This window comes from Lithobates pipiens, unplaced genomic scaffold (genome assembly GCF_037356315.1).
Source record: "Lithobates pipiens isolate NorthernLeopardFrog02 unplaced genomic scaffold, aLitPip1_a1.2 Scaffold_27, whole genome shotgun sequence".
Taxonomy (NCBI): Eukaryota; Metazoa; Chordata; class Amphibia; order Anura; family Ranidae; genus Lithobates; species Lithobates pipiens.
The window spans coordinates 187,468,188-187,489,158 of NW_027507788.1; the positions used below are offsets into that span (position 1 = coordinate 187,468,188).

A 20,971-nucleotide genomic window follows, 5' to 3' on the forward strand; every position below is an offset into this window, starting at 1 on the left:
CATTTTCTATATGCACTAGCCACATTCTGGCCCCTCTAAAGCTTGGACAGTAAATTGGCCCTTTGCTTAGAAAGTTTGGAGACCCCTGTTCTAGAGGAATCCCACAGGTATGGTGTATACATTGTTACATTGGTCCAAGCTGGAATAATACATTTCAATACCTGGAAATTTAGAGACATTTATACAGAATTACACCCTTTTTTTTTCTAAATCACCATCCCTGTACAGACCAAAAAATGGGCAACTGTCCCACCAAAAACAGGAGACTGTAGGCTTCATTATAGTAGTCTCACCTGAACATAAGTGAAGACTGGGCAAGCTACACTGGCAAGGCCTGGCACACTGACAGGCCAAGCATAACACAAATGAGTACCTTTCATTTTTTTAAGGGCTTGTCTAGCTTTGCAAAATAATCAACACGCAGTGTGTCTATCTGAGCACATGATCTGGACTATCCTTCCTCCGCTGTTTATCTGCAAAATTTAGGGTGGGTCGGCTGGGCTACACCCCTGGATATCAACCAAAGAAAAGATTGATGTGGAAGCAAGAGAGAACATGGCCCGACACTGACACTGCGAACAGAAAAAAATCAGAAGTGTGTTATAATATACACGCCGTTCCTGTACAGAAAATATCATCGGATGGAATTCTAGTGATTATGGGGCTGACTGATCACACAGGTCATGTAGAATAAAGAACAAAGCTAGGTACATATTAACACCTATTGTTCAGGTTTCTCCTCTAAAGCCATAAAATAATTTTTCATCCCCAGCTCAATATTTACATGTAAAGTACACAGTGCGCTGTGCGGAGGGCAGAGAGGAAGCCGATAAAAGTAGTGCAACACCAGCTACACAGTTTTACAAATAAAAGTATATTACAGACAAGGTGACAATAGTATTCTACCCAAAACAAAGCTATATATATATATATATATATATATATATATATATATATATATATATATATATATATATACATACACACATATACACACACATACATACATACATACATACATACACACATACATATATACATAAACACACTATATTACTAAAAGTATTGGCACGCCTGCCTTTACACGCACTCTTCCTGGCATCCCAGTCTTAGTCCATAGGATTCAATATTGAGTTGGAGTGTCAGAGAAAATTCAACTTTTATAATATATTGTATGTTAAGAGGGGAAGTGATTTTGACTTTTTTTTTTTTTACTTTTTTTTCTCTTTTCTTTTTGAATAGAATATTTTGATATGTATATATAGAGTTTTGGATATTATGTAAATGTTCTATATGAACATATGTCTTTGTCCTTAGTTGACTGTAGAGCTGCACGATTCTGGCCAAAATGAGAATCACGATTTTTTTTTTTTTGCTTAGAATAAAAATATCACGATTCTCGTGACGTAAAATCTTTCACATTATACAAAAAAAAAAAAAAAGGGGGCTAACTTTACTGGTTAGTTTTTTAAAAAAAAATTGCATTTGAAAGCAAAATACAGTGTAACATAAAATATTGCAACAATCACCATTTTATTCTCTAGGGTAGCTAAAAAAAAAAATATATATATATATATATATATATATATATATATATATATATATATATATAAAATGTTTGCGGGTTCCAAGTAGTTTTCTAGCGAAAAAATGATTTTAATTTGAAACCAACAAATGTCAGAAAAACTTTTTTCACTTACACACAAAATCTATTCCATTGACAGATTGTTACACTTTATACTTGGGCCCCTTTTACACGGGACGGATCAGTAATGATCCGCCCCGTGATGATCCGCTCGATCAGCGGGGATCGCTCAGTTGTCCCTGCTGAGCCAGCGGCGGACAGGGCGGTCCCAGCACACTGTGCAGGGACCGCCCTGTCAGCTCTCCGCTCTCCTCTATGGGGATCGGATGAGCACGGACCGCTCTGCAGACGGATAGAAAAATAGGATTTTCCTCCGTTTGCAGAATCGGACAATTGCGGAGGCGAACAATAGCGGGTGTCTGCAGATGTTCATCCGCAGACACCCGCTATCCCATAGGGATGCATGTATGTCTGTATTTCATCCGCAAACGGATGGATGAAATACGGACATAATGTCCGCATGTGTGAAAGGGGCCTTAGGCCTCTTTCACACGGGGCGGATCAGTAATGATCCGCCCCGTGATGATCCGCTCACTCAGCGGGGATCGCTCCGTTGTCCCTGCTGAGCCGGCGGCGGACAGGGCGATCTCCGCACACTGTGCAGGGACCGCCCTGTCAGCTCTCCGCTCTCCTCTATGGGGATCGGATGAGCACGGACCGTCAGTCCGTGTTTATCCGATCCGCTCTGCAGACGGATAGAAAAATAGGATTTTCCTCCGTCTGCAGAATCGGACAGTTGCGGAGGCGGACAATAGCGGGTGTTTGCGGATGCTCATCCGCAGACACCCGCTATCCCATAAGGATGAAATACGGACATACCATCCGCATGTGTGAAAGGGGCCTTAAGTTCAACTGATAAAGAATGTTTTGATTCTTGTCTTTTTTTTTTTTCTTTTTTTGGCTAGTTTTTCTCTTTTTTTGATGGCTGTGGCTTCAGAAGATCAGAGAGAATTCTTTGCATAGAAAGAATTGTGAAACACTTTAGTCAAGATCTTGATAACGATTCTCGACGATTAATTGTGCAGCTCTAGTTGACTGCTAAGCTGAATTCTAATAAAATTAAAAAAAAATGATTATTCAATCCCTACAAAGTATATGCATGTGGTAACACAAATAGGGGAAAAGAAAGGGCACACATTCTAATCTCCAGAGAAGGGGATGTCCATATCTACCCACTTCATATTAGCCAAACATGTAATATTTTGCATTTCTCCCACCAAAAATCAAACTGTTCCCTACATATCCTTATAGGTGCACATAGAATTGCGAAAACCCCAACTCAAAATCCTACCAAGAGTAGGATGTAGTGTTTAGATCAGAGTTTCTCAACCCGTGTTCCATGGAACCATAGGGTTTCACCAGAGGTTGCTGGGGGTTCCTTGAGCAAATGAGCAATTTCTTCTTCTCAGAAAAGTCCCCACTGACATCATTGATCTTTTTAGCTATCTGTAAAATGGAAATTATTTCCCCAATGACCACAAGTGTAATGCTGTGTACACACAGCTGGACTTTGACAGCAAAGGTCCATTGGAACGAATCAGTCGCACAATTCAACCATGTGTGGGCTTCATCGGACCTTTGCTGTCGAAAATTCAGACGGACTTTAGATTTAGAACATGTTTCAAATTTTTCCAACAGGACTTTAGTCCGGTCATTAAATCAGTTTGTCTGTATGCTAGTCCGACGGACGAAAACCGACGCTAGGGCAGCTATTGGCTATGAACTTCCTTATTCTAGTCCGGTCGTACGTCATCACGGTCAAATCCCTCGGACTTTGGTGCGATTGTGTGTGGCCAAGTCCGTTCATTCAGGAAAGTCCATCAGAACTCCGCCAGGAAGACTGTCGGACCTAGTCTGCCGGAAAGTCCGGTCTTGTGTACGTGGCATAAGGAGCATTCTTCCCACTGACCATCACACTAATGTATCATGAGTTGTATAGTAATATTTAACAGGGGTTCTCCCAAAATCAGAAAGTTATTTTAAGGGTCCCAAGGGTGTTAAAATAGTTGAGAAAGAATAGTTTAAGCCCCCACTCCTTCTCAGTGCCTGTTCTCTGTAAAGCTTAAAAAAAAAAAATATTCCGGAAAAAAAGTTGACCCAGAAAAGGACATCAGGTCAGCCTGCAGAAAGGTCTGTCTGGCTCAAGTGAAGCTTGTGACCATACAGTCCGTGTTTAAAACCATCTTACAATATTCGCACCACATTCTTTATGTAGACTTCAATCTTTCGATTAGCAGTCTATATTCTATATCAGCCTATTTCAACCAGGGTGCCTTCAGGTTTTTTTCAGGGGTGCCGTAAAAAAACAATGCTTAAAAATTGTACATAAGCCAGCGGGTGGATGAAGCCTGACTTTTAGTTACACAAAACCACAGGTTTTTATTGTACACCATTACACCCTCCAAGCCACTGACGTCCTAACAACTAATGACGTCATTGGTTGATAAGGAGGATGTTGGGCACGTGCATAGAATCCTCAGTTTGAGTCATACATATAGGTCAAAATTGTTAAGATTATTCTAAGATAATCCGGCAAGCTTATTTTGTTGGTGATCACAAGTATAAAAAAAAAAAAAAAAAAAGTATGCTTGCTCCCCACATTGCTTTTTTATACTTTTTATACTTGTGATCACCAGTAATTGTACCCATTCATTTTTGGTGTAATGTTCGGTCCCCGGCATTAACCGGGGGCCCACATGGGACAGGGCAGAGGGCTCTTTGCCTGTGCATTTTCTCTCCTTTTTCTCAGCAGGGCTATTGGTGCAATATCCCTTAGCAACAAGCCGTCATTGGAGGAATTTGGCTGGCTGTTTCTTCGCGCCTATGACTGCTTATATAAGCCGGACGCTACCTCAGCTTCACAGCCACCTGAAGAGGACCAGTGTGCGCTCCCACCCCTCCCCTCCCTATTTTTATGATTGTTTAGTCACGGTGCTATTCAGTGGGGGTTCGTCTTCCAGTATAAGTCTGGAAGGACATGGTGATTGAGATCTGGTATTGGATCATTTTGTTAATTTTAAAATTTAATTCTATGCTGAAAGCTGATTTTTTTAGTTAATGTGAATGTAGCTAATTTGGGTTACCCCTTGAATAAACACCGTGGCCATTTATGACCAAATATACTGTGTGTCAGTTTCATTTATTTATTATTATTAGCTACTCTGTACTGTCCCATGCAATTTTAATTAAAATACCTCTCCATTTTTATTTATTTTTTACCTACACCATATGGAGTTTCATTTTTTCTTATTTTCCTGGTTTGGGTGAGTCCATTTTTACATACCATCGACCTCCAGACGGCTCCCCCATAGGATGGAAGTTTTATATTGTGTTTTGGAGAGTCATAAGGATCCAGGAACATCGGCTGGACTATCACGAATGAGGAGTGGGACCATCCTGCTTGGAGTGATCATTTTCCTGTCAATCCTAACCCTGTGGCACTTGGCCCAGCTCGATTGATCCACTGCCGCCAGTAAGTGGGTCCATCATATCTGGTAAGAGTACCCATCTTTATCCCTTTCAACAGAGGATTTCTTCATATTCACACCTTCATAGCTAGTTTCATAGCGTTTGTGCTGTCCTTGTTCCAATCGAGGATTTGCCATTGTGTATAAGATGAGATGAACACGTTTCTTAGAATTTTCACTAATTTTTAGTTCACATCCAGTGAACATTGGACTCTTTGCTAGTTCATTTAATTTGTTTTAATGTTATTGATTCTCAGAGTTTGTTTTTGCTGTTTATCATTCTGTACTTGTCAAATATGCTGTAGAAATCACCCTTCACTGAGTCTGGCTGCATCCATTTTAACTGTGGGCAGCTGAAGCTGCTGTCTGTTCACTTCCTGGATTTACACAGAGGCGCACCTCCAGCTACGCAATTCTCTTTGGCCCTCTTATGACTCACCCCCTCTTCCTTTCTGGCAAACTCTCACCAGAGTGAGAGAGAGCGCTGTGCATGTGGTCATAAGCCTAGGCTTTTTTTTTCCAGACAAGGAAGAGGAAGTGGGCTGTATAAGGTATTTACTGGCAGAAAAAAAAATGTTTTACTTTCCAAAGTTAAAACAACAAGGGCAGAAGATTTGATAGATGAAAAAAAATGACTGAATGGTCCGCTTTAAATTTGTAGTCAGCACCAGTGTGCAAAGGTGCATTTGCTTTGAAAGAATAAATCACCTCTAATGCTGGGCGTCCTATGCATGTGAATGTTGCTGTGTTATGTAAAACCGTTCGTTTCGTTTTTTAAATTTTAAAATGAGGAGCCTCAAGATTGTGCAGAATTTTAAAGGGTGCCTTGACTGAAAAAAAGGTTGAAAAACACTGTCCTATATGTATCTCCTCTGCATATAACACAGGGACATTTTGCAGCTATCTCTGAATACATTTCAGGAAAGAGAGAGGTGGCCATGTGTCCAGTGAAAGATGCAAGATGGTGCACAGTACTTAAAGTGGTTGTAAACCCTTACAACACACTTTGACCTACAGGTAAGCCTAGATTAAGGCTTACCTGTAGGTCCAAGAAATATCTCCCAAACCTACACGGTTTAGGAGATATTTGCCCAAAGACAAGCACCGCTGTCTACGGCGCATGGGCGCGCAGGCGCACTGAGCGCGGCATCGTCAACGACGAAGATGCCGAGTGTGTCGGCTCCCGTGCGCATGCTCGGGAGTGACGTCATCGCGGCTTTGCCGAATGACAGCGGCGGAGCTGCGAGACCCCACCGAGAAGATGGATGCGCTGGACTACAGGGGACAGCGGTGACTTCGCTGGCTCCTGTGTCAGGTAAGTGACACATAATGGACTACTATGCGATGCATAGTAGTCCATTATGCTTTGCCTTTGCAGGGATTACTTCCTCTTTAAATAAGTACGTAAATAACTCTGAGGCTCTGTTCACATCTAGGCGTTGCTATTTTACAGGCATTTTTTGGGCTTTTTTTTGGGGCACTTTTGCAATGTTTTTGTACAGGCAGTTTCAAGGTTAAAAGGTCACCCATTTAAAAGCAGTAAAACGCCTGCAATCTGCAAAAAAAGAAGCTCCTGCACTTTTTTGAGCGATAGGCGTTTTCCTTCAGGCAACAGAACGATCAGATGTGAACAGGGGCCATTGAAATGAATAGGATTTGTGCTGTTGGCCATTTTTAGAGTTGAGGCTTAGAGCAAAAGAATGCCCAAAAACGCCTAGATGTGAACAGAGCCTGAGGGATGTGAAGAAAAACCATTCTTCCTCTGCCACTTATCTGGTATACCCCCTAGAAAAGGATCAGTACACCCAAGTGTGATACTTCAGTCATAAATGGAACCTGGTGGACAGACAGCCACTTTCTTCCTTTATGCCTTATGCCGCGTACACACGAGCGGACTGTATGGCGTACTTAGTCCGTCATACAATCCGACGGACAGTCCGTCATACTTTCGACTGAACGGACTTGACCACACACGGATACCCAAACAGTCCGTCGAAAGCTTACGCGATGACGTGTACAGCACGTACGACGGGACTAGAAATAGGAAGTCCAATACACAGCAAAGCACCCTTCCGCCGTGTAAATCCTTTCTGGGCATGCGCCATTCTTAGTCCGTCGAACTAGCCTACTGACGAGCGGATTGTCCGCTGAAACCAAAGTACGACGGACAGAATTTCAAAAAATCCGAAATACTTAGTACGCCAGACTGCACGCTGAAAAAGTCCGCTGAAGCCCACACACGAGCGGACTGTCCGCTGAAATGTGTTTCGACGGACTAAGTACGCCATACAGTCCGCCCGTGTGTACGCGGCATTAGGTGTTGCAAGGTCACGCTGCCATAAATCTCAATCCTGGTCCTGCCCATCTGGGAGTTTGGGATATTCCCACTACATAATGTAGCAGCCAGTCTCAACTAGGGTTCATCCATAGTTTGGTAGGGTTTCCTGAGATTTCTTCCTCTCGGATTACGTAAGCACCGAGACCTATGGTCTTTATAGCAATCTGTAAGGAGAGACTCTTCTCAATGACCTCAAATTTAAGGAGCATACCTTTCATGCCACATACACACGATCGGACTATCCGGCGGACAAACCGCTGGACTTTGCAGACTTTTCCGGCAGACTAGGTCTGGTGGACTTTTGAAATGAACGAAATTGCCCACACACGGAGAAAAGTCCGTTCATTTTGAACGCGGATCCAGGTAGATGGGACTAGCGAAGGAAGTCACTGTCGCCGCCTCTATCGGCAAGATTGACACGTCGCTAGCCCCATCACCTGGTATGGACTTAAAGGGGAAGCCCTACGCTGAAAAAACATTGTGGGGTCCCCACAAATTCCATATCAGACCCTTAGCGAGCGCCCCCCCCCCCCTGGCCCTTCCAGGCCACATGCCCTGCGGCCACCCCACCCCAAAGCACCTTGTCCCCATGTTGATGAGGACAAGGGCCTCTTCCCAACACACGGGACAAGACTCCGTGTGTGGGCATTCATTTCAAAAGTCCAGCGGACTAGCACACAGATGGACGTATTGTCTGCTGGACTGCCGATCTGGCGGACAATTTTGAGTCAAAACTTCTAAGTCCGCTGGACTTTTGGGGAAAAAAAACAAAGTCCGCTGGAGCCCACCCATGGGCGGATTGTCCGATCGCGTGTACGGGGCATCAGTGACCATCACACTAAAGTACCATGAGCTTTAGATATACCAATTATTAACTGGGGTTCCCTGAGACCAGGAAGGTATTTTAAGGGTTCCTCCACGTTAAAAAGGTTCAGAAAGGCTGATGTAGGCTAAATAAAAACTTCAGCAGGGATGGTGGAACAGAGAGTTAACAGACCCAAGAAAGTGCAGAGATCTCATCCATAGAGAAATGGACACTGTCAGGTGGTTTAAGGCTTCGACATTCAAGAACATGTAAACCCAACATTCCATATTCCCGACATGTGCCTACTGTACCATTTTCTTGTATGAAAGGAACTCCTGTTCTCTTTGTATTGCTTCCTGTGTGTGAAATCCCTGGTGTTCCTGCCAGTCCCTTTGCTTTCCTATTTCAAACTGACCACACTAGGAGTGAGGACACAGTGTGGTGGTCAGATCTCTAGCTGTGCTGGAACTCGGGGTGTACTCTCCTCCTTCAATGATCAGACTTCTGCTGACACCCCACCCCCCCCCCCCCCACCCTGCACAGCCAATCACTGGGAAGATCAGTGTACTGCTGTTTCTCTACTTCCCCGACTATGCAGCTGAGAACAGAGAGAATGTGATCACTTATAAAAGAGGGGAAAACTATTTATAATGTTTTTTTATATCTATACACAAATGTGTTGTATTTTATTTGTTTTATAAACTGAATGGGTTGTTTTACAAGGTGAGGGTTTACAGGCACGTTAACCAATTAATGAGTTCTCAGTACTGGGAGGGCTGATTTTTGATAAAGGATGTGGACTGAGTTTCCATACTATATGATACAATATAAGCTGCCAGTAGGACACAGATAGACTACAAATGCTATATATGAAAGCTATAATGATATGGCTACTATTACAACAATTTAGCATAGCTTAATTTAGCAATAAATATATGATTGCCCATCGCTCAGTCTCCATAATACAGGCAGCTTGCTTTTAACACAGCTCCCGAATTGTATAAACACAGAGATAAGACATTTACTAAAGGAGGAAAATTGTTTCCTTGGATATTCCCAATGAGTCATCACAGTGTCTATATATACAGATATATCTCCGATCCACCATCTCTGTATCTTTATATTTCCTCTGATAATGATAAGACTGAAGGATTTCCCTGTGTCTGTCCTATGTCCAGAATGAAGTGACTTCTACATATTCTATACTCGCTGAAAAAAACTTGGAAAATCCCCATGAACAACAACGAGCGTTTCCTTCTGTTGGCAGCACTCACTACCGCCCCCTAGAGAAGCCCTGAACAGCCTAGTCTCCTCCCGGGAACATATCTGTGGTATATAAAGCCTTGCAATGCAGAATCATTTGTGATCGTTTTTTTCTTTCTGTAACGTTAAAGCATCAAAATACATTATACAGGAAGTGTATTTAGATTCACTAATATTAGTACCCAACCCCGAAGAAGTGCACTATCCATTGGCTCCTGTACCCTCTTACACAAAATGGGTCAGTTGGTTCACATGGTAGTTAACCTAGAAGTATATTTTGTGTTGCGGGTAGAAACTAGACCACCCAGGGGAAACCCACCCAAATACAGGGGGCATGCAAACTCCATGCAGATGTTTTCTGTGGAAAGAACTGAACCCAGAACAGATATTGTTGTGCTAAAAAGTTTGCATCCCCTTGGAGAATTGGTAATATACTTTTTGTACCATTTTTAAACAAAACATGAGTGGGCAGGCAAAACACATTTCTTTTATTTCTTATGAGATTCATATTCTGTAACTGTAGGTCTGGGATATGCAATTAGTGGACCTCCAGGTGTTGCAGAACTACAAGTTCCATGAGGCATAGAAAGACTGACAGTCACAAGAGCATGACACCCAGAGGCAGAGGCATGATGGGACTTGTAGTTTTGCAACAGCTGGAGGTTCCGCTAATTGCATATCCCTGCTGTAGGTCATAACAGAATGGCACAATCTTAGAACAAAACACGGCAACAAGTAAGCTTCCAGTTCAAAAGTCTACCACCCCTTAGTTCTTAATACTGTGTATTATCCCCTTTAACATCAATGACAGCACACCGTCTTTTGTAATAGTTGTCTATGAGGCCCCAAATTCTTGCAGGTTGTAGAGCTGCCCATTCATCTTGGCAAAATGCCTCCAGGTCATGCAAAGTCTTTGGTCACCTTGCATGAACTGCACATTTGAGATCTCCCTAGAGTGGCTCGATGATCATAAGGTCAGGAGCCTGTGATGGCCACTCCTGAACCTTCACCTTTTTCACTGGGAGGGTCAACCTGGTCGAGTGTCTAGGGTCATTGTCGTGCTGGAAAGTCCAAGAGTGTCCCAGGCGCAGTTTTCCTGCAGAAGAACGCAAATTGTCCGCCAGTATTTTCTGGTAACATGCTGCATTCATCTTGCCATCAATTTTCACAAGATTCCCTATGCCTTTAGAGCTCATACACCCCCAAAACATCAGTGAGTCACCACCATGCTTCACAGTAGGGATGATATTATTGCCCCTATAGGCCTTGTTGACCCCTCTCCAAACATAGCGCTTATGTTTGTGACTCATAAAGCTCTATTTTGGTCTAGTCACTCCAGATTACAGTGTGACAGAAGCTGCTGTCAAGGTGTCGCTGGCCATATTGTAAACCAGGCTTTTTCTGTGGCAATGGCGCAGTAAATGCTTCTTCTTGGCAACTGTTTTTGTCCAAGTATCGTAGGATTGTGCTCCTTGAAGCAACCACACCATTTATCCCCAGAGCAGCCTGTATTTCTGCTAAGGTTGCCTGTGGGTTTTTCTCTGTATCCCAAACAATTCTTCTGGCAGTTTTGGCTGTGACCTTTCTTGATCTACTGGACCTTGGCTTAGTATCAAGAGATCCCAGAATTTTCCACTTCTTAATAAGTAATTGAACAGTACTGACCAGCATATTCAAGGTTTTGGATATGATTTGTTATCTTTTTGCATCTTTATAAAGTTCCTTTACCTTGTTATGCAGGTATTTTGACAGTTCTATCTAGTTTGCTCAGTACAGCCGTGTACGAGTCTATTTATACACAGAAATATTTAAAAAGCCATATTTGTGGGAAAGTAACCCTTGTTTTACCATTTTAATCTGTGTATGACACCTTGTGTTAACTTTTGATCAGGACCATTTGGATGATTTCTGTTATTATGATTTAAAATGTATTATTTATGATTTAAAAAGATCCAAACAACTATGTGATAATATATGGCTTCAAACTACTCTGGCTTGTGACCCAGACTACGAACCTCTCCTCGTGCACCGACCTTGGCTTGTGACCTCAATTACGAAACTCTCTCCTGTACAGACCTTGGCATGTGACCTTGATTACGAAACTCTCTCCTGCACCGACCTTGGCTTGTGACCTCGATTACGAAACCCTCTCCTGTACAGACCTTGGCTTGTGACCTCGATTATGAAACCCTCTCCTGCACTGACTTTGGCTTGTGACCTTGACTACGAAACTCTCCTCTTGCATCGACCTTGGCTTGTGACCTCGACTACGAAACTCTCCACCTGCATCGACCTTGGCTTGTGACCCCAATACTGATCATAGGTCTAGCTCTTCAGAACTGAGCTTGTCTGATTTTGTGGACCATTGGTCTCCACTTAATTACAGGTATTATCCCAACATCTAGTTTTGCTCTTGCCTTGCTGGCCTTGGCAGATCCTGCATTTAGGCAACTTGTCCAGATGAACCAGAAATAGAACCAATAATCCTAATCTTGTAGTATTTCGCCAACCAATGAACCGGGTGTAACCATTGTTTTCTGGATGCCTCAATGGTACGTTAAAACTGAGTTCCACCCAAAAATGGAACTTCAGCTGTTCGGATTCCTCCCCTCCTCCGGTGTCACATTTGGCACCTTTTGGGGGGGAGCAGATATCTGTCTAATATAGGTATTTGCTCTCACTTCCGACGAAAGAACACCACAGTATCGACATTAGGCGTGTGTGTTAAAAGATTCAATAAACAAATGACTTTCCAAACTACGAATCATTATTACGAATGTCTATACATACATAAATAGCGAATTTCAACGAATACGAACGAATTCGACACTCTACGAATAATAACGAATTATCCGAAAACATATTAACGTAACATAACGAATATAACAGAACGAAATGATGTATTTTACGAATGACAACGAACAGAAACTAAACCAAATTTTCCGTTTGCACAAGTCTAATCGTCATCATGTCTGGCCCCTCCTCCACCCCCCCCCCGCTGTCTTCTGGGAGACACACAGGTCCCAGGAATGCGCAGCACGACTCATGCATGTAGAACCAGTATTACTCCCCGATTCCCTTACTTAACCAATTAAGGACTAGGTCTCTTTCTGAGATTTGTTAAAAACATTTTTTTTTGCCAGAAAATTAATTAGAACCCTCATTAGAACCCTCAAACATTATACATTTTTTTCCCCAACTCCCTAGAGAATAAAATGGCAGTCGTTGCAATACTTTCTGTCACGGCGTATTTGCACAGCGGTCTTACAAGCACACTTTTTTGGGAAAAAATATACTTTTTTGAATTAAAAAAAAATAAGACAACAGTAAAGTTAGTCCGTTTTTTTTATATTGGGAGAGAGAATGTTACGCCAAGTAAATTGATATCTAATATGACACGCTTCAAAATTGCGCCCGCTTGTGGAATGGCGACAAACTTTTACCCTTAAAAATCTCCATAGGCGGCATTTAAAAAATTCTACAGGTTGCATGTTTTGAGTTACAGAGGAGGTCTAGGGCTAGAATTATTGCTCTCGCTATACCGATCGCGGTGATACCCCACATATGTGGTTTGAATCCTGTTTTCATATGTGGGCGCTACTCATGTATGAGTTTGCTTCTGCAGGAGGGGGGCACGTTTGAATTTTTTTTTTTTTCTTATTTATTTTAACTTTTTATTTTTTATTTTTACACTGTTCTTTTAAAAAAAAAAAATGTGTCACTTTTATTCCTATTACAAGGAATGTAAACATCCCTTGTATTAGAAAAAAAGCATGACAGGACATCTTAAATATGAGACCTCAGATCTCCTATTTACACAAAAATGCAATAAAAAAATTTGTTTGTCATTTAATAAAATAAAAAAAAAAAATGTCCCTTTAAGAGCCATGGGCGGAAGTGACGTTTTAACGTCGCTTCCGACCTGCAATGATATGGAGATGAGTGAGAGCCATCTTCCCCTCACTCATCTCCATGTCGGGCCAGAAGAAGGATCTGATCATGGGAGACCCTCTCCCGCCGCCACGGATAAAAGTGATCTTGCGGGGAATCCGCCGCTGAGACCACTTTTATCTTGAAGTGGGCCGCCTGCTGAAGAGGAGGATACCGGGGTTATCAGCTAGCTGCTGCCATAACAACAATATTTCTCTTCAAAGTACTGACGTATAAAGACGGTGGGTGGTCTGCAAGTGGTTAAGATGCAGTGCAGTCAAATCGATATTCCTATCGCACACGTTCCTGGTATTTGCGGATCATAAAGTGGTGGGTGCTGCAGTGATTACCAGTTGGGTCCTGGAAACCTCAAACGAGCGTACATATTCGCTAGCACACCATGGGTCGACAATTTTTCGCCAAAAGGTTTAATGGAAAGAATCACATCACAAAAGAAAGTGCAACGTTTCGGAGCCGCGCAGGACCCCTTCGTCAGGCTTGTGAAAGATAGGCATCACATGCCTGACGAAGGGGTCCTGTGCGGCTCCGAAAACGTTGCACTTTCTTTTGTGATGTGATTCTTTCCATTAAACCTTTTGGACGAAAAATTGTTGATCCATGGTGTGCTGGCGAATAAGATGCAGTGCAAGTGTAGCCCCACTGCAAGTGGCACTTTTCTTTATTTGTCCTGGGTTGCGCTTTAAAAACACGATAGAGGTTTTAAACCATTCCCCTCCAAAAACTAAATTATCGTGGCCGGAATCAACCTTTAACTGAACACGTAATCAAGCGTCTTTACATGCCCCAATCTCATCCATTTTATGTGGAAAGCGCAGACTAAAAACAGTAAACACGCGACTACAACCCCCCCACCACATCAGAAATAACCAGTGCAGTTGAGAGGAGCAATGCTGCGAAGTGGCCAGAAGGAGGCAGCACTTACCTGCTACTTGAAAGCAGTAAACATTAAATTCATGCAGCAAGGCAGATAAGCCAAAAGACATGACATTAATAAGCACATAAAGAAGATGAAACTGGAATAGAGGTTTACTCACATTGTACCAGCTCTGGCTCTTCTGTAAAGAGAAAGAAAACATGTTAACATCTCTTCTTTTCATTAAAGATACTAACATCATAAGGATTATAGAAAAGAACAAGGATTATAGAAAAACTAGGTCATATAGAAATACACTGCATGAAAATGTTATTAGACATCACATTGTAAAAAAAAAAAAAAAAAAAAAAAAAAAAAAAGGCACAGCGACTGCTGGACGGCATCTTCCATTATACTCGGTGCCATCGTCACATTGGAAGGTCAGCGTTCTGCTTTCACTCCGATATGAAGAACGACATTCATGAATGAAGTTAATGCGATAAAATAAGTGTGTATTTGTATTCATCTACACTGCACTGATGAGTTCTAGAAGAAAGAACTAACACACCTTTCGTTTGACAAAGATGGGGTAACGTCAGCGGCTGCGTGTTTGCTCCGTCTTTATATTACAACTTTGATGGAGATCAGATCAGATCCAGCGTCCACGTCTAGAAATCTGATCCATTCTTTAAGTTGGCCATACATTAATGAAGTTCTGCTCAAAAATTTGAATTCTAAAAACGTTTGTTCAATTTTCTAATCATTAGTGAGGGCAAACTGACGTTCATTGCAACCACAGCAGTGAGAAGATTCGAAAGAGCAGGATGGAAACTTTCTCTGAAATGAATCTTCAGGCTGGGTTCACACCTTAGCCGTATGTGGCTCCGTGCGTCCCGCTTCACCGTTTCAGGTCCAATTGCAGTCCGAATTTTTGACTGAATTTTTGACTGAATTTGGACCCGAAATGGACCAAAAGATGCACAGGACTCTTGTGCCACAGCGGAGATATGTGAACTGACTCCCTAGACAGCCGGACAAAATCTCCTGCTATTGCGAATTCAGCCTCAGGGGGTTATTTACTAAAGGCAAATTCACTTTGCACTACAAGTGCACTTGATAGCGAGGGAGACATGCAAGGAAAAAAAAACAAAAAAAAATAAAAAAAAACAGCATTTTAGCTTGCACATGATTGGATGATAAAATCAGCAGAGCTTCCACTCATTTCAGATCTACCCCTCAGATCTACAGTGACTGCACTTCCCGGTGCACTTGTAGTGAAAAATGGATTTGCCTTTCGTAAATCAACCCCTTGGGTGTCACTTACACTTCCACCTCTTACCATTGGGGTCCCCCAAGGTTCTGTCCTACTATTCTCCATCTACACATCCTCCATGGGTCAGCTGATAGCCTTCCATGACTTCCACTACCATTTATATACCGAGGACACCCAAACCTATCTCTCTACTCCTCAGCTCACCCCATCAGTCTCCTCACACATCACTGATTTACTAACAGACATAACCTGGATGTCCCAGCACTTCCTCAAACTGAATAAGTCTAAAACTGGGCTCTTAATATTGCCTTCCCCCATGTGCCCTTTCCCCTGACTTCTCTGTCAAGATCAATGGCACAACTATCAGTCCGTCCCCACATGCCAGGGTGCGAGGGGTAACCTTAGACTCTGAATTGTCCTTTCAGGCCAATATCCAATTCCTCTCCAAATCATGCCGCCTTAGCCTCCATAACATCTCTAGAATACACATCTTTTTGACCAATGACACCACCAAGCTTCTAATTCACTCCCTGGTCATCTCTTGCCTTGACTACTGCAACTCCCTCCTCATTGGATCACTGTCAGAGAAACAATCAACCCAGCCGCATCAGCCGTGTCCCTGCACGCATGCGCGGCGGAACGCCGCTCTTGCCCATGCACGTTTGCAGCTCAATGGCACAGCGTTCGTGCATGTGCACCAGTGCGCACTCAACTTGACGCCCGGGCCGGCCTATGAAAATTGCTCAGGGGCTCAGACAGGTTGCTGGTTAGTCTTCAGATTCCTCTCTGCGTTGGTTCCCGTTTCCTGTATCTGATTACTCGTTGTGACCCGGATCGACCCTGACCACTCCGCTCTTCTCCTGGACCCAACCTGTGGCCTGTTAACGGGCTTTGCTTTGCCTCTAGTGTTTGACCCTCGGCCTGCGACTCGAACTTGCCTCTTGTCTCCAGTATTTGACCCTCGGCCTGTGTCTCGGATTTGCCTCTCGTCTCCAGTGTTTGTCCCCTGCCTGTTCTGGACTCAGTTCCTACCTGCGGGCCATCCTATCCACCAGTCACTACTGCACAGTTGCCATCTCCAGAAGGACTACTCTTCCAGTTGTAACCCGCCTGCTGGTAGCCTGTGCCTCTTCGTGTCATCCACTCCCAGTATCACCTCCAGGGGGTGGAGTGCACCTAGTCGCAAGGGCAAACCACTATCGGCCTCAGTAAGTACTTATCTGAAAATCACCTTTACATACACTATCCCTTCTTCAGCCATAATGAATGATGCTGCAACTCACCCACCTTACCAACCATTCAGTGTCCCCCACCCCTCTCTTCCAATCCCTGCACTGGCTCCCATTCATCCAATGAATAAAAATTCAAAGTACTAACAAATTTACAAAGCCATCCATAACTCTGCCCCTAGTTACATCACTAACCTAGTCCCACAATACCAACCAAGCCGCCATCTTCAGTCATCCCAAGACCTCCTGCCTTCTAGCTCCCTTGTCACCTCCTCCCATGCTCACCTCCAGGACTTCTCCAGAGCTTCTCCCATCCCTTAGAACTCCCTACCCCCATCTGTCCCCTAATCTATACATCTTTAGACCATCCCTGAAAAGCCTTCTCTTAAAGATTCTAATACGGTTTTACTTTCTCCATCAGCTCATCCCCACAGCTATTACCTTTTGTATCAGTTGACCCTCCTAGATTGCAAGTTTGAGCGAGCAGGGCCCTCCGATTCCTCTTGTACCAAATTGTAATGTAACTGTAATGTCTGCCTTCATTATGTAAAGTGCAGAGCAAACTGTTGGCGCTATATAAATCTTGTATAATAATAACAAATTTCTAACAGTGAATGTGGTTTTCGTTCAGGAAATAAGTCATTCCAGAACCAAATGTTAAAGGCAAAATAAAATTTTGAAGTACTTTTGAACAACATTCAGCCGGTCATTAAATTGACAAAAGAATTATAGTACAGGTTTATACAAAAGTTGTTTGTAAAATCTACTAGTGTATGACCAGCCTTAGGCCTAGTTCTCACTGGCATTGAAAGCAGGCATCTGGGGGGCATTAAAAAAGCCCCTAAACACCTATGCAAATGATACAATGGAGAGCACACAGTGCTGTTCACATTATGAAAACATGAAAACGTTAGCGTCACTTTGCTTCAAAATTGAAGCCTCATGTCGAGTTTGAAAGGAGTTGAATCACTTTAGTTCCTTCCATTCAAGTCTATGGTAACATACTGCGCAACCACGCCGGAATGAAATTGCGGCACGGTAGTTCGTTAGTTAATAGGCATTTGTGGTGCGGTTTTAACACGCCAAAAAAACACATATGTCAACCACTCTGCAAAAATGCATTGGGCATTTGGGGGAGCTTTTTTAATGCTCTTTAAACGCTTATCAACCGCACCTAATAATGCGCATCAGTGCTCTAGCCGTGTTTGATAAGCACCAGTATTTTGAGCAAGTGTGAACAAGCCCTTAGGATTCTCAAACACAAGGGAAAAACACTTTTCAGCTATTACACAAGGAGCCTCATTTACTCAAATGCAAAGGCAGTGGAAGCAAACCTGCTTCAAACATCCAATTCTGTGAATGCTTCACCTATCTGCAAACGATAAAGTCTGTTTGGGAGTAACATTGAACCCACAATTGTGGTGTACAGAGGCAGAATGGGGAACTGCTGCCTATGTAAATAAGGCAATTCCCTGTTCTGCCTAGTGACATGTGCGAGATCTTCTGTTCCCAGAGATCGGGAACAGCGATCTTCGTCATGTCCTAGGTAGCCCATCCCCCACTGCAGTTAGAATCACCACCCAGGGAACACAGTTAACACCTTGATCGCCCCCTAGTGTTAACCCCTTCCCTGCTAGTGTCATTTATACAGTAATTAGTGGCTATTTTTATCTCTGATCACTGTATAAATGCCACTGGTCCCAAAAAAATATCCGATTTGTCCACTGCTATGTCGCAGTCCCTCTAAAAATGATGTCCCTTCATTGGTGTCAAGTGGGGGGCAATTATGTCCCTTCATTGGTGTCAAGTGGGGGGCAATTATGTCCCTTCATTGGTGTCAAGTGGGGGGCAATTATGTCCCTTCATTGGTGTCAAGTGGGGGGCAATTATGTCCCTTCATTGGTGTCAAGTGGGGGGCAATTATGTCCCTTCATTGGTGTCAAGTGGGGGGCAATTATGTCCCTTCATTGGTGTCAAGTGGGGGGCAATTATGTCCCTTCATTGGTGTCAAGTGGGGGGCAATTATGTCCCTTCATTGGTGTCAAGTGGGGGGCAATTATGTCCCTTCATTGGTGTCAAGTGGGGGGCAATTATGTCCCTTCATTGGTGTCAGTGGGGGGCAATTATGTCCCTTCATTGGTGTCAGTGGGGGGCAATTATGTCCCTTCATTGGTGTCAGTGGGGGGCAATTATGTCCCTTCATTGGTGTCAGTGGGGGGCAATTATGTCCCTTCACTGGTGTCAATGGGGGGCAATTATGTCCCTTCACTGGTGTCAATGGGGGGCAATTATGTCCCTTCATTGGTGTCAGTGGGGGGCAATTATGTCCCTTCATTGGTGTCAGTGGGGGGCAATTATGTCCCTTCATTGGTGTCAGTGGGGAGCAAATACGTCCCTTCATTGGTGTCAGTGGGGGGCAAATACGTCCCTTCATTGGTGTCAGTGGGGGGGAATTATGTCCCTTCATTGGTATCAGTGGGGGGAATTATGACCCTTCATTGGTACCAGTGGGGGGAATTATGTCCCTTCATTGGTATCAGTGGGGGGGAATTATGTCCCTTCATTGGTACCAGTGGGGGGAATTATGTCCCTTCATTGGTATCAGTGGGGGGGAATTATGTCCCTTCATTGGTATCAGTGGGGGGGAATTATGTCCCTTCATTGGTATCAGTGGGGGGGAATTATGTCCCTTCATTGGTATCGGGGGGGGGGGGGTAAATTATGTCCCTTCATTGGTATCAGTGGGGGGGAATTATGTCCCTTCATTGGTATCGGGGGGGGGGGGGGGGTAAATTATGTCCCTTCATTGGTATCAGTGGGGGGGAATTATGTCCCTTCATTGGTATCGGGGGGGGGGGGGGATTATGTCTGGCTGTTGGTATCAGTGGATGAGAATAGTGCCCCAAGGGCCGGATAAAAACGCTCAAAGGTCACACCTGGCCCCCCGGGCTGCAGTTTGGAGACCACTGCTTTAAATTATAATGTAATAAAGTATTACTTGGATAAAGTAGGGAAAGAGTTTAAACTTCTGTCAGTTTGTTTGCTGCATATATCCTGTTGGGAACATTGCCTTCACTTCCTGTCCTGGGGACACAACAGGAAATAAGAAGAATTCTCTACAAAGTGAGGCACAGTTGTCACCAGAACAAGTATCGTTATTAGAAGATTTAGAAGAAGAAAAAAAAAAACCTGACTTTGCCACCACATTCTGTCTCACTGGCAAGGGTCCCCAGGACAAACAAAGAGGGCGAGTCTACCCAACAGGCAAATATACACCAATAGAAAATCTGACAGAGGTGCTAACCCTATTAAACGCGATCCAAAACGAAAACATACATTTTGCCTTTACATAGACTTTAGCACTTCATCAGCTCCGAACATTGGATGATCTATTATTTAAACACGTATAATTGTGGTGCTCCGAATGCAAATGAGGACGATGTGATTAATAAGTAGGTTAGGCGCACAGCTACTGCTAGAGTAACAAGCTCCCAAGTCATGCAATAGAAATCAAACTCAGTGCTAAACCCCCCCCCCCCCCCCCCCCCGGGGGTCTGGAAATGTACTTGGCCTGGTCAGTGTGGGGTTAATGTTTACAATGGAGGATGGCGGTTCTGAAATAGAACTTAATGCTGATGATCTGATCAGAAATGGCTGAGTGTGGATATTTCAGATAACTCGGCTCCTGTTCCTGAGGCTGTAATTAGGACGGAACGGCACAGGCTGCACGCTGTCACTGCATCTCATAAAGGAGCCGAGAAGAGAGCGGATCCCATACACCGAGCGCGGTCTACACCAGATCTGATCATGGCGGTGACAACAGAAGCTATTTAGAACTGTATGCCATACCAAATAACTGAACCCCCCCCACATTTGTTTAGACTAGTCCGTAAATACAAAATATAAAATACACATTCACTAAGGCTACTTTCACACTGAAGATTCGTTAAAACCGCGCTAAAGCACCAGTTTTTCACGTGACAACGGGACCTTGGGGGGGGGGGGGGGCGAAGAAAGACCCCTTTGCAGCACTTTTAAGGCACTTTGGAAGAGCTGCCCATTCATTTCAATGGACAGGGGCATTTTAGGAGCGCCATATACAAAGCTTCCAAGCGGCCCGCAAGATGCCGCTTGTAGGACTTGTCCT

At 43.6% G+C, this 20,971-nt stretch overlaps 1 protein-coding gene across 3 annotated transcripts in view; it reads right to left on the reverse strand.

The window, feature by feature from the left end:
- The window catches only part of GRAMD1B (GRAM domain containing 1B), a 425,888-nt gene that overhangs the window by 106,100 nt on the left and 298,817 nt on the right, over positions 1 to 20,971 (reverse strand). For all 3 annotated transcript variants that reach the window (XM_077458022.1, XM_077458023.1, XM_077458024.1), the window contains one exon: positions 14,504 to 14,524. In XM_077458022.1, coding sequence (XP_077314148.1) covers positions 14,504 to 14,524 — 21 coding nt within the window. The remainder of the gene's footprint in view (positions 1 to 14,503; positions 14,525 to 20,971) is intronic.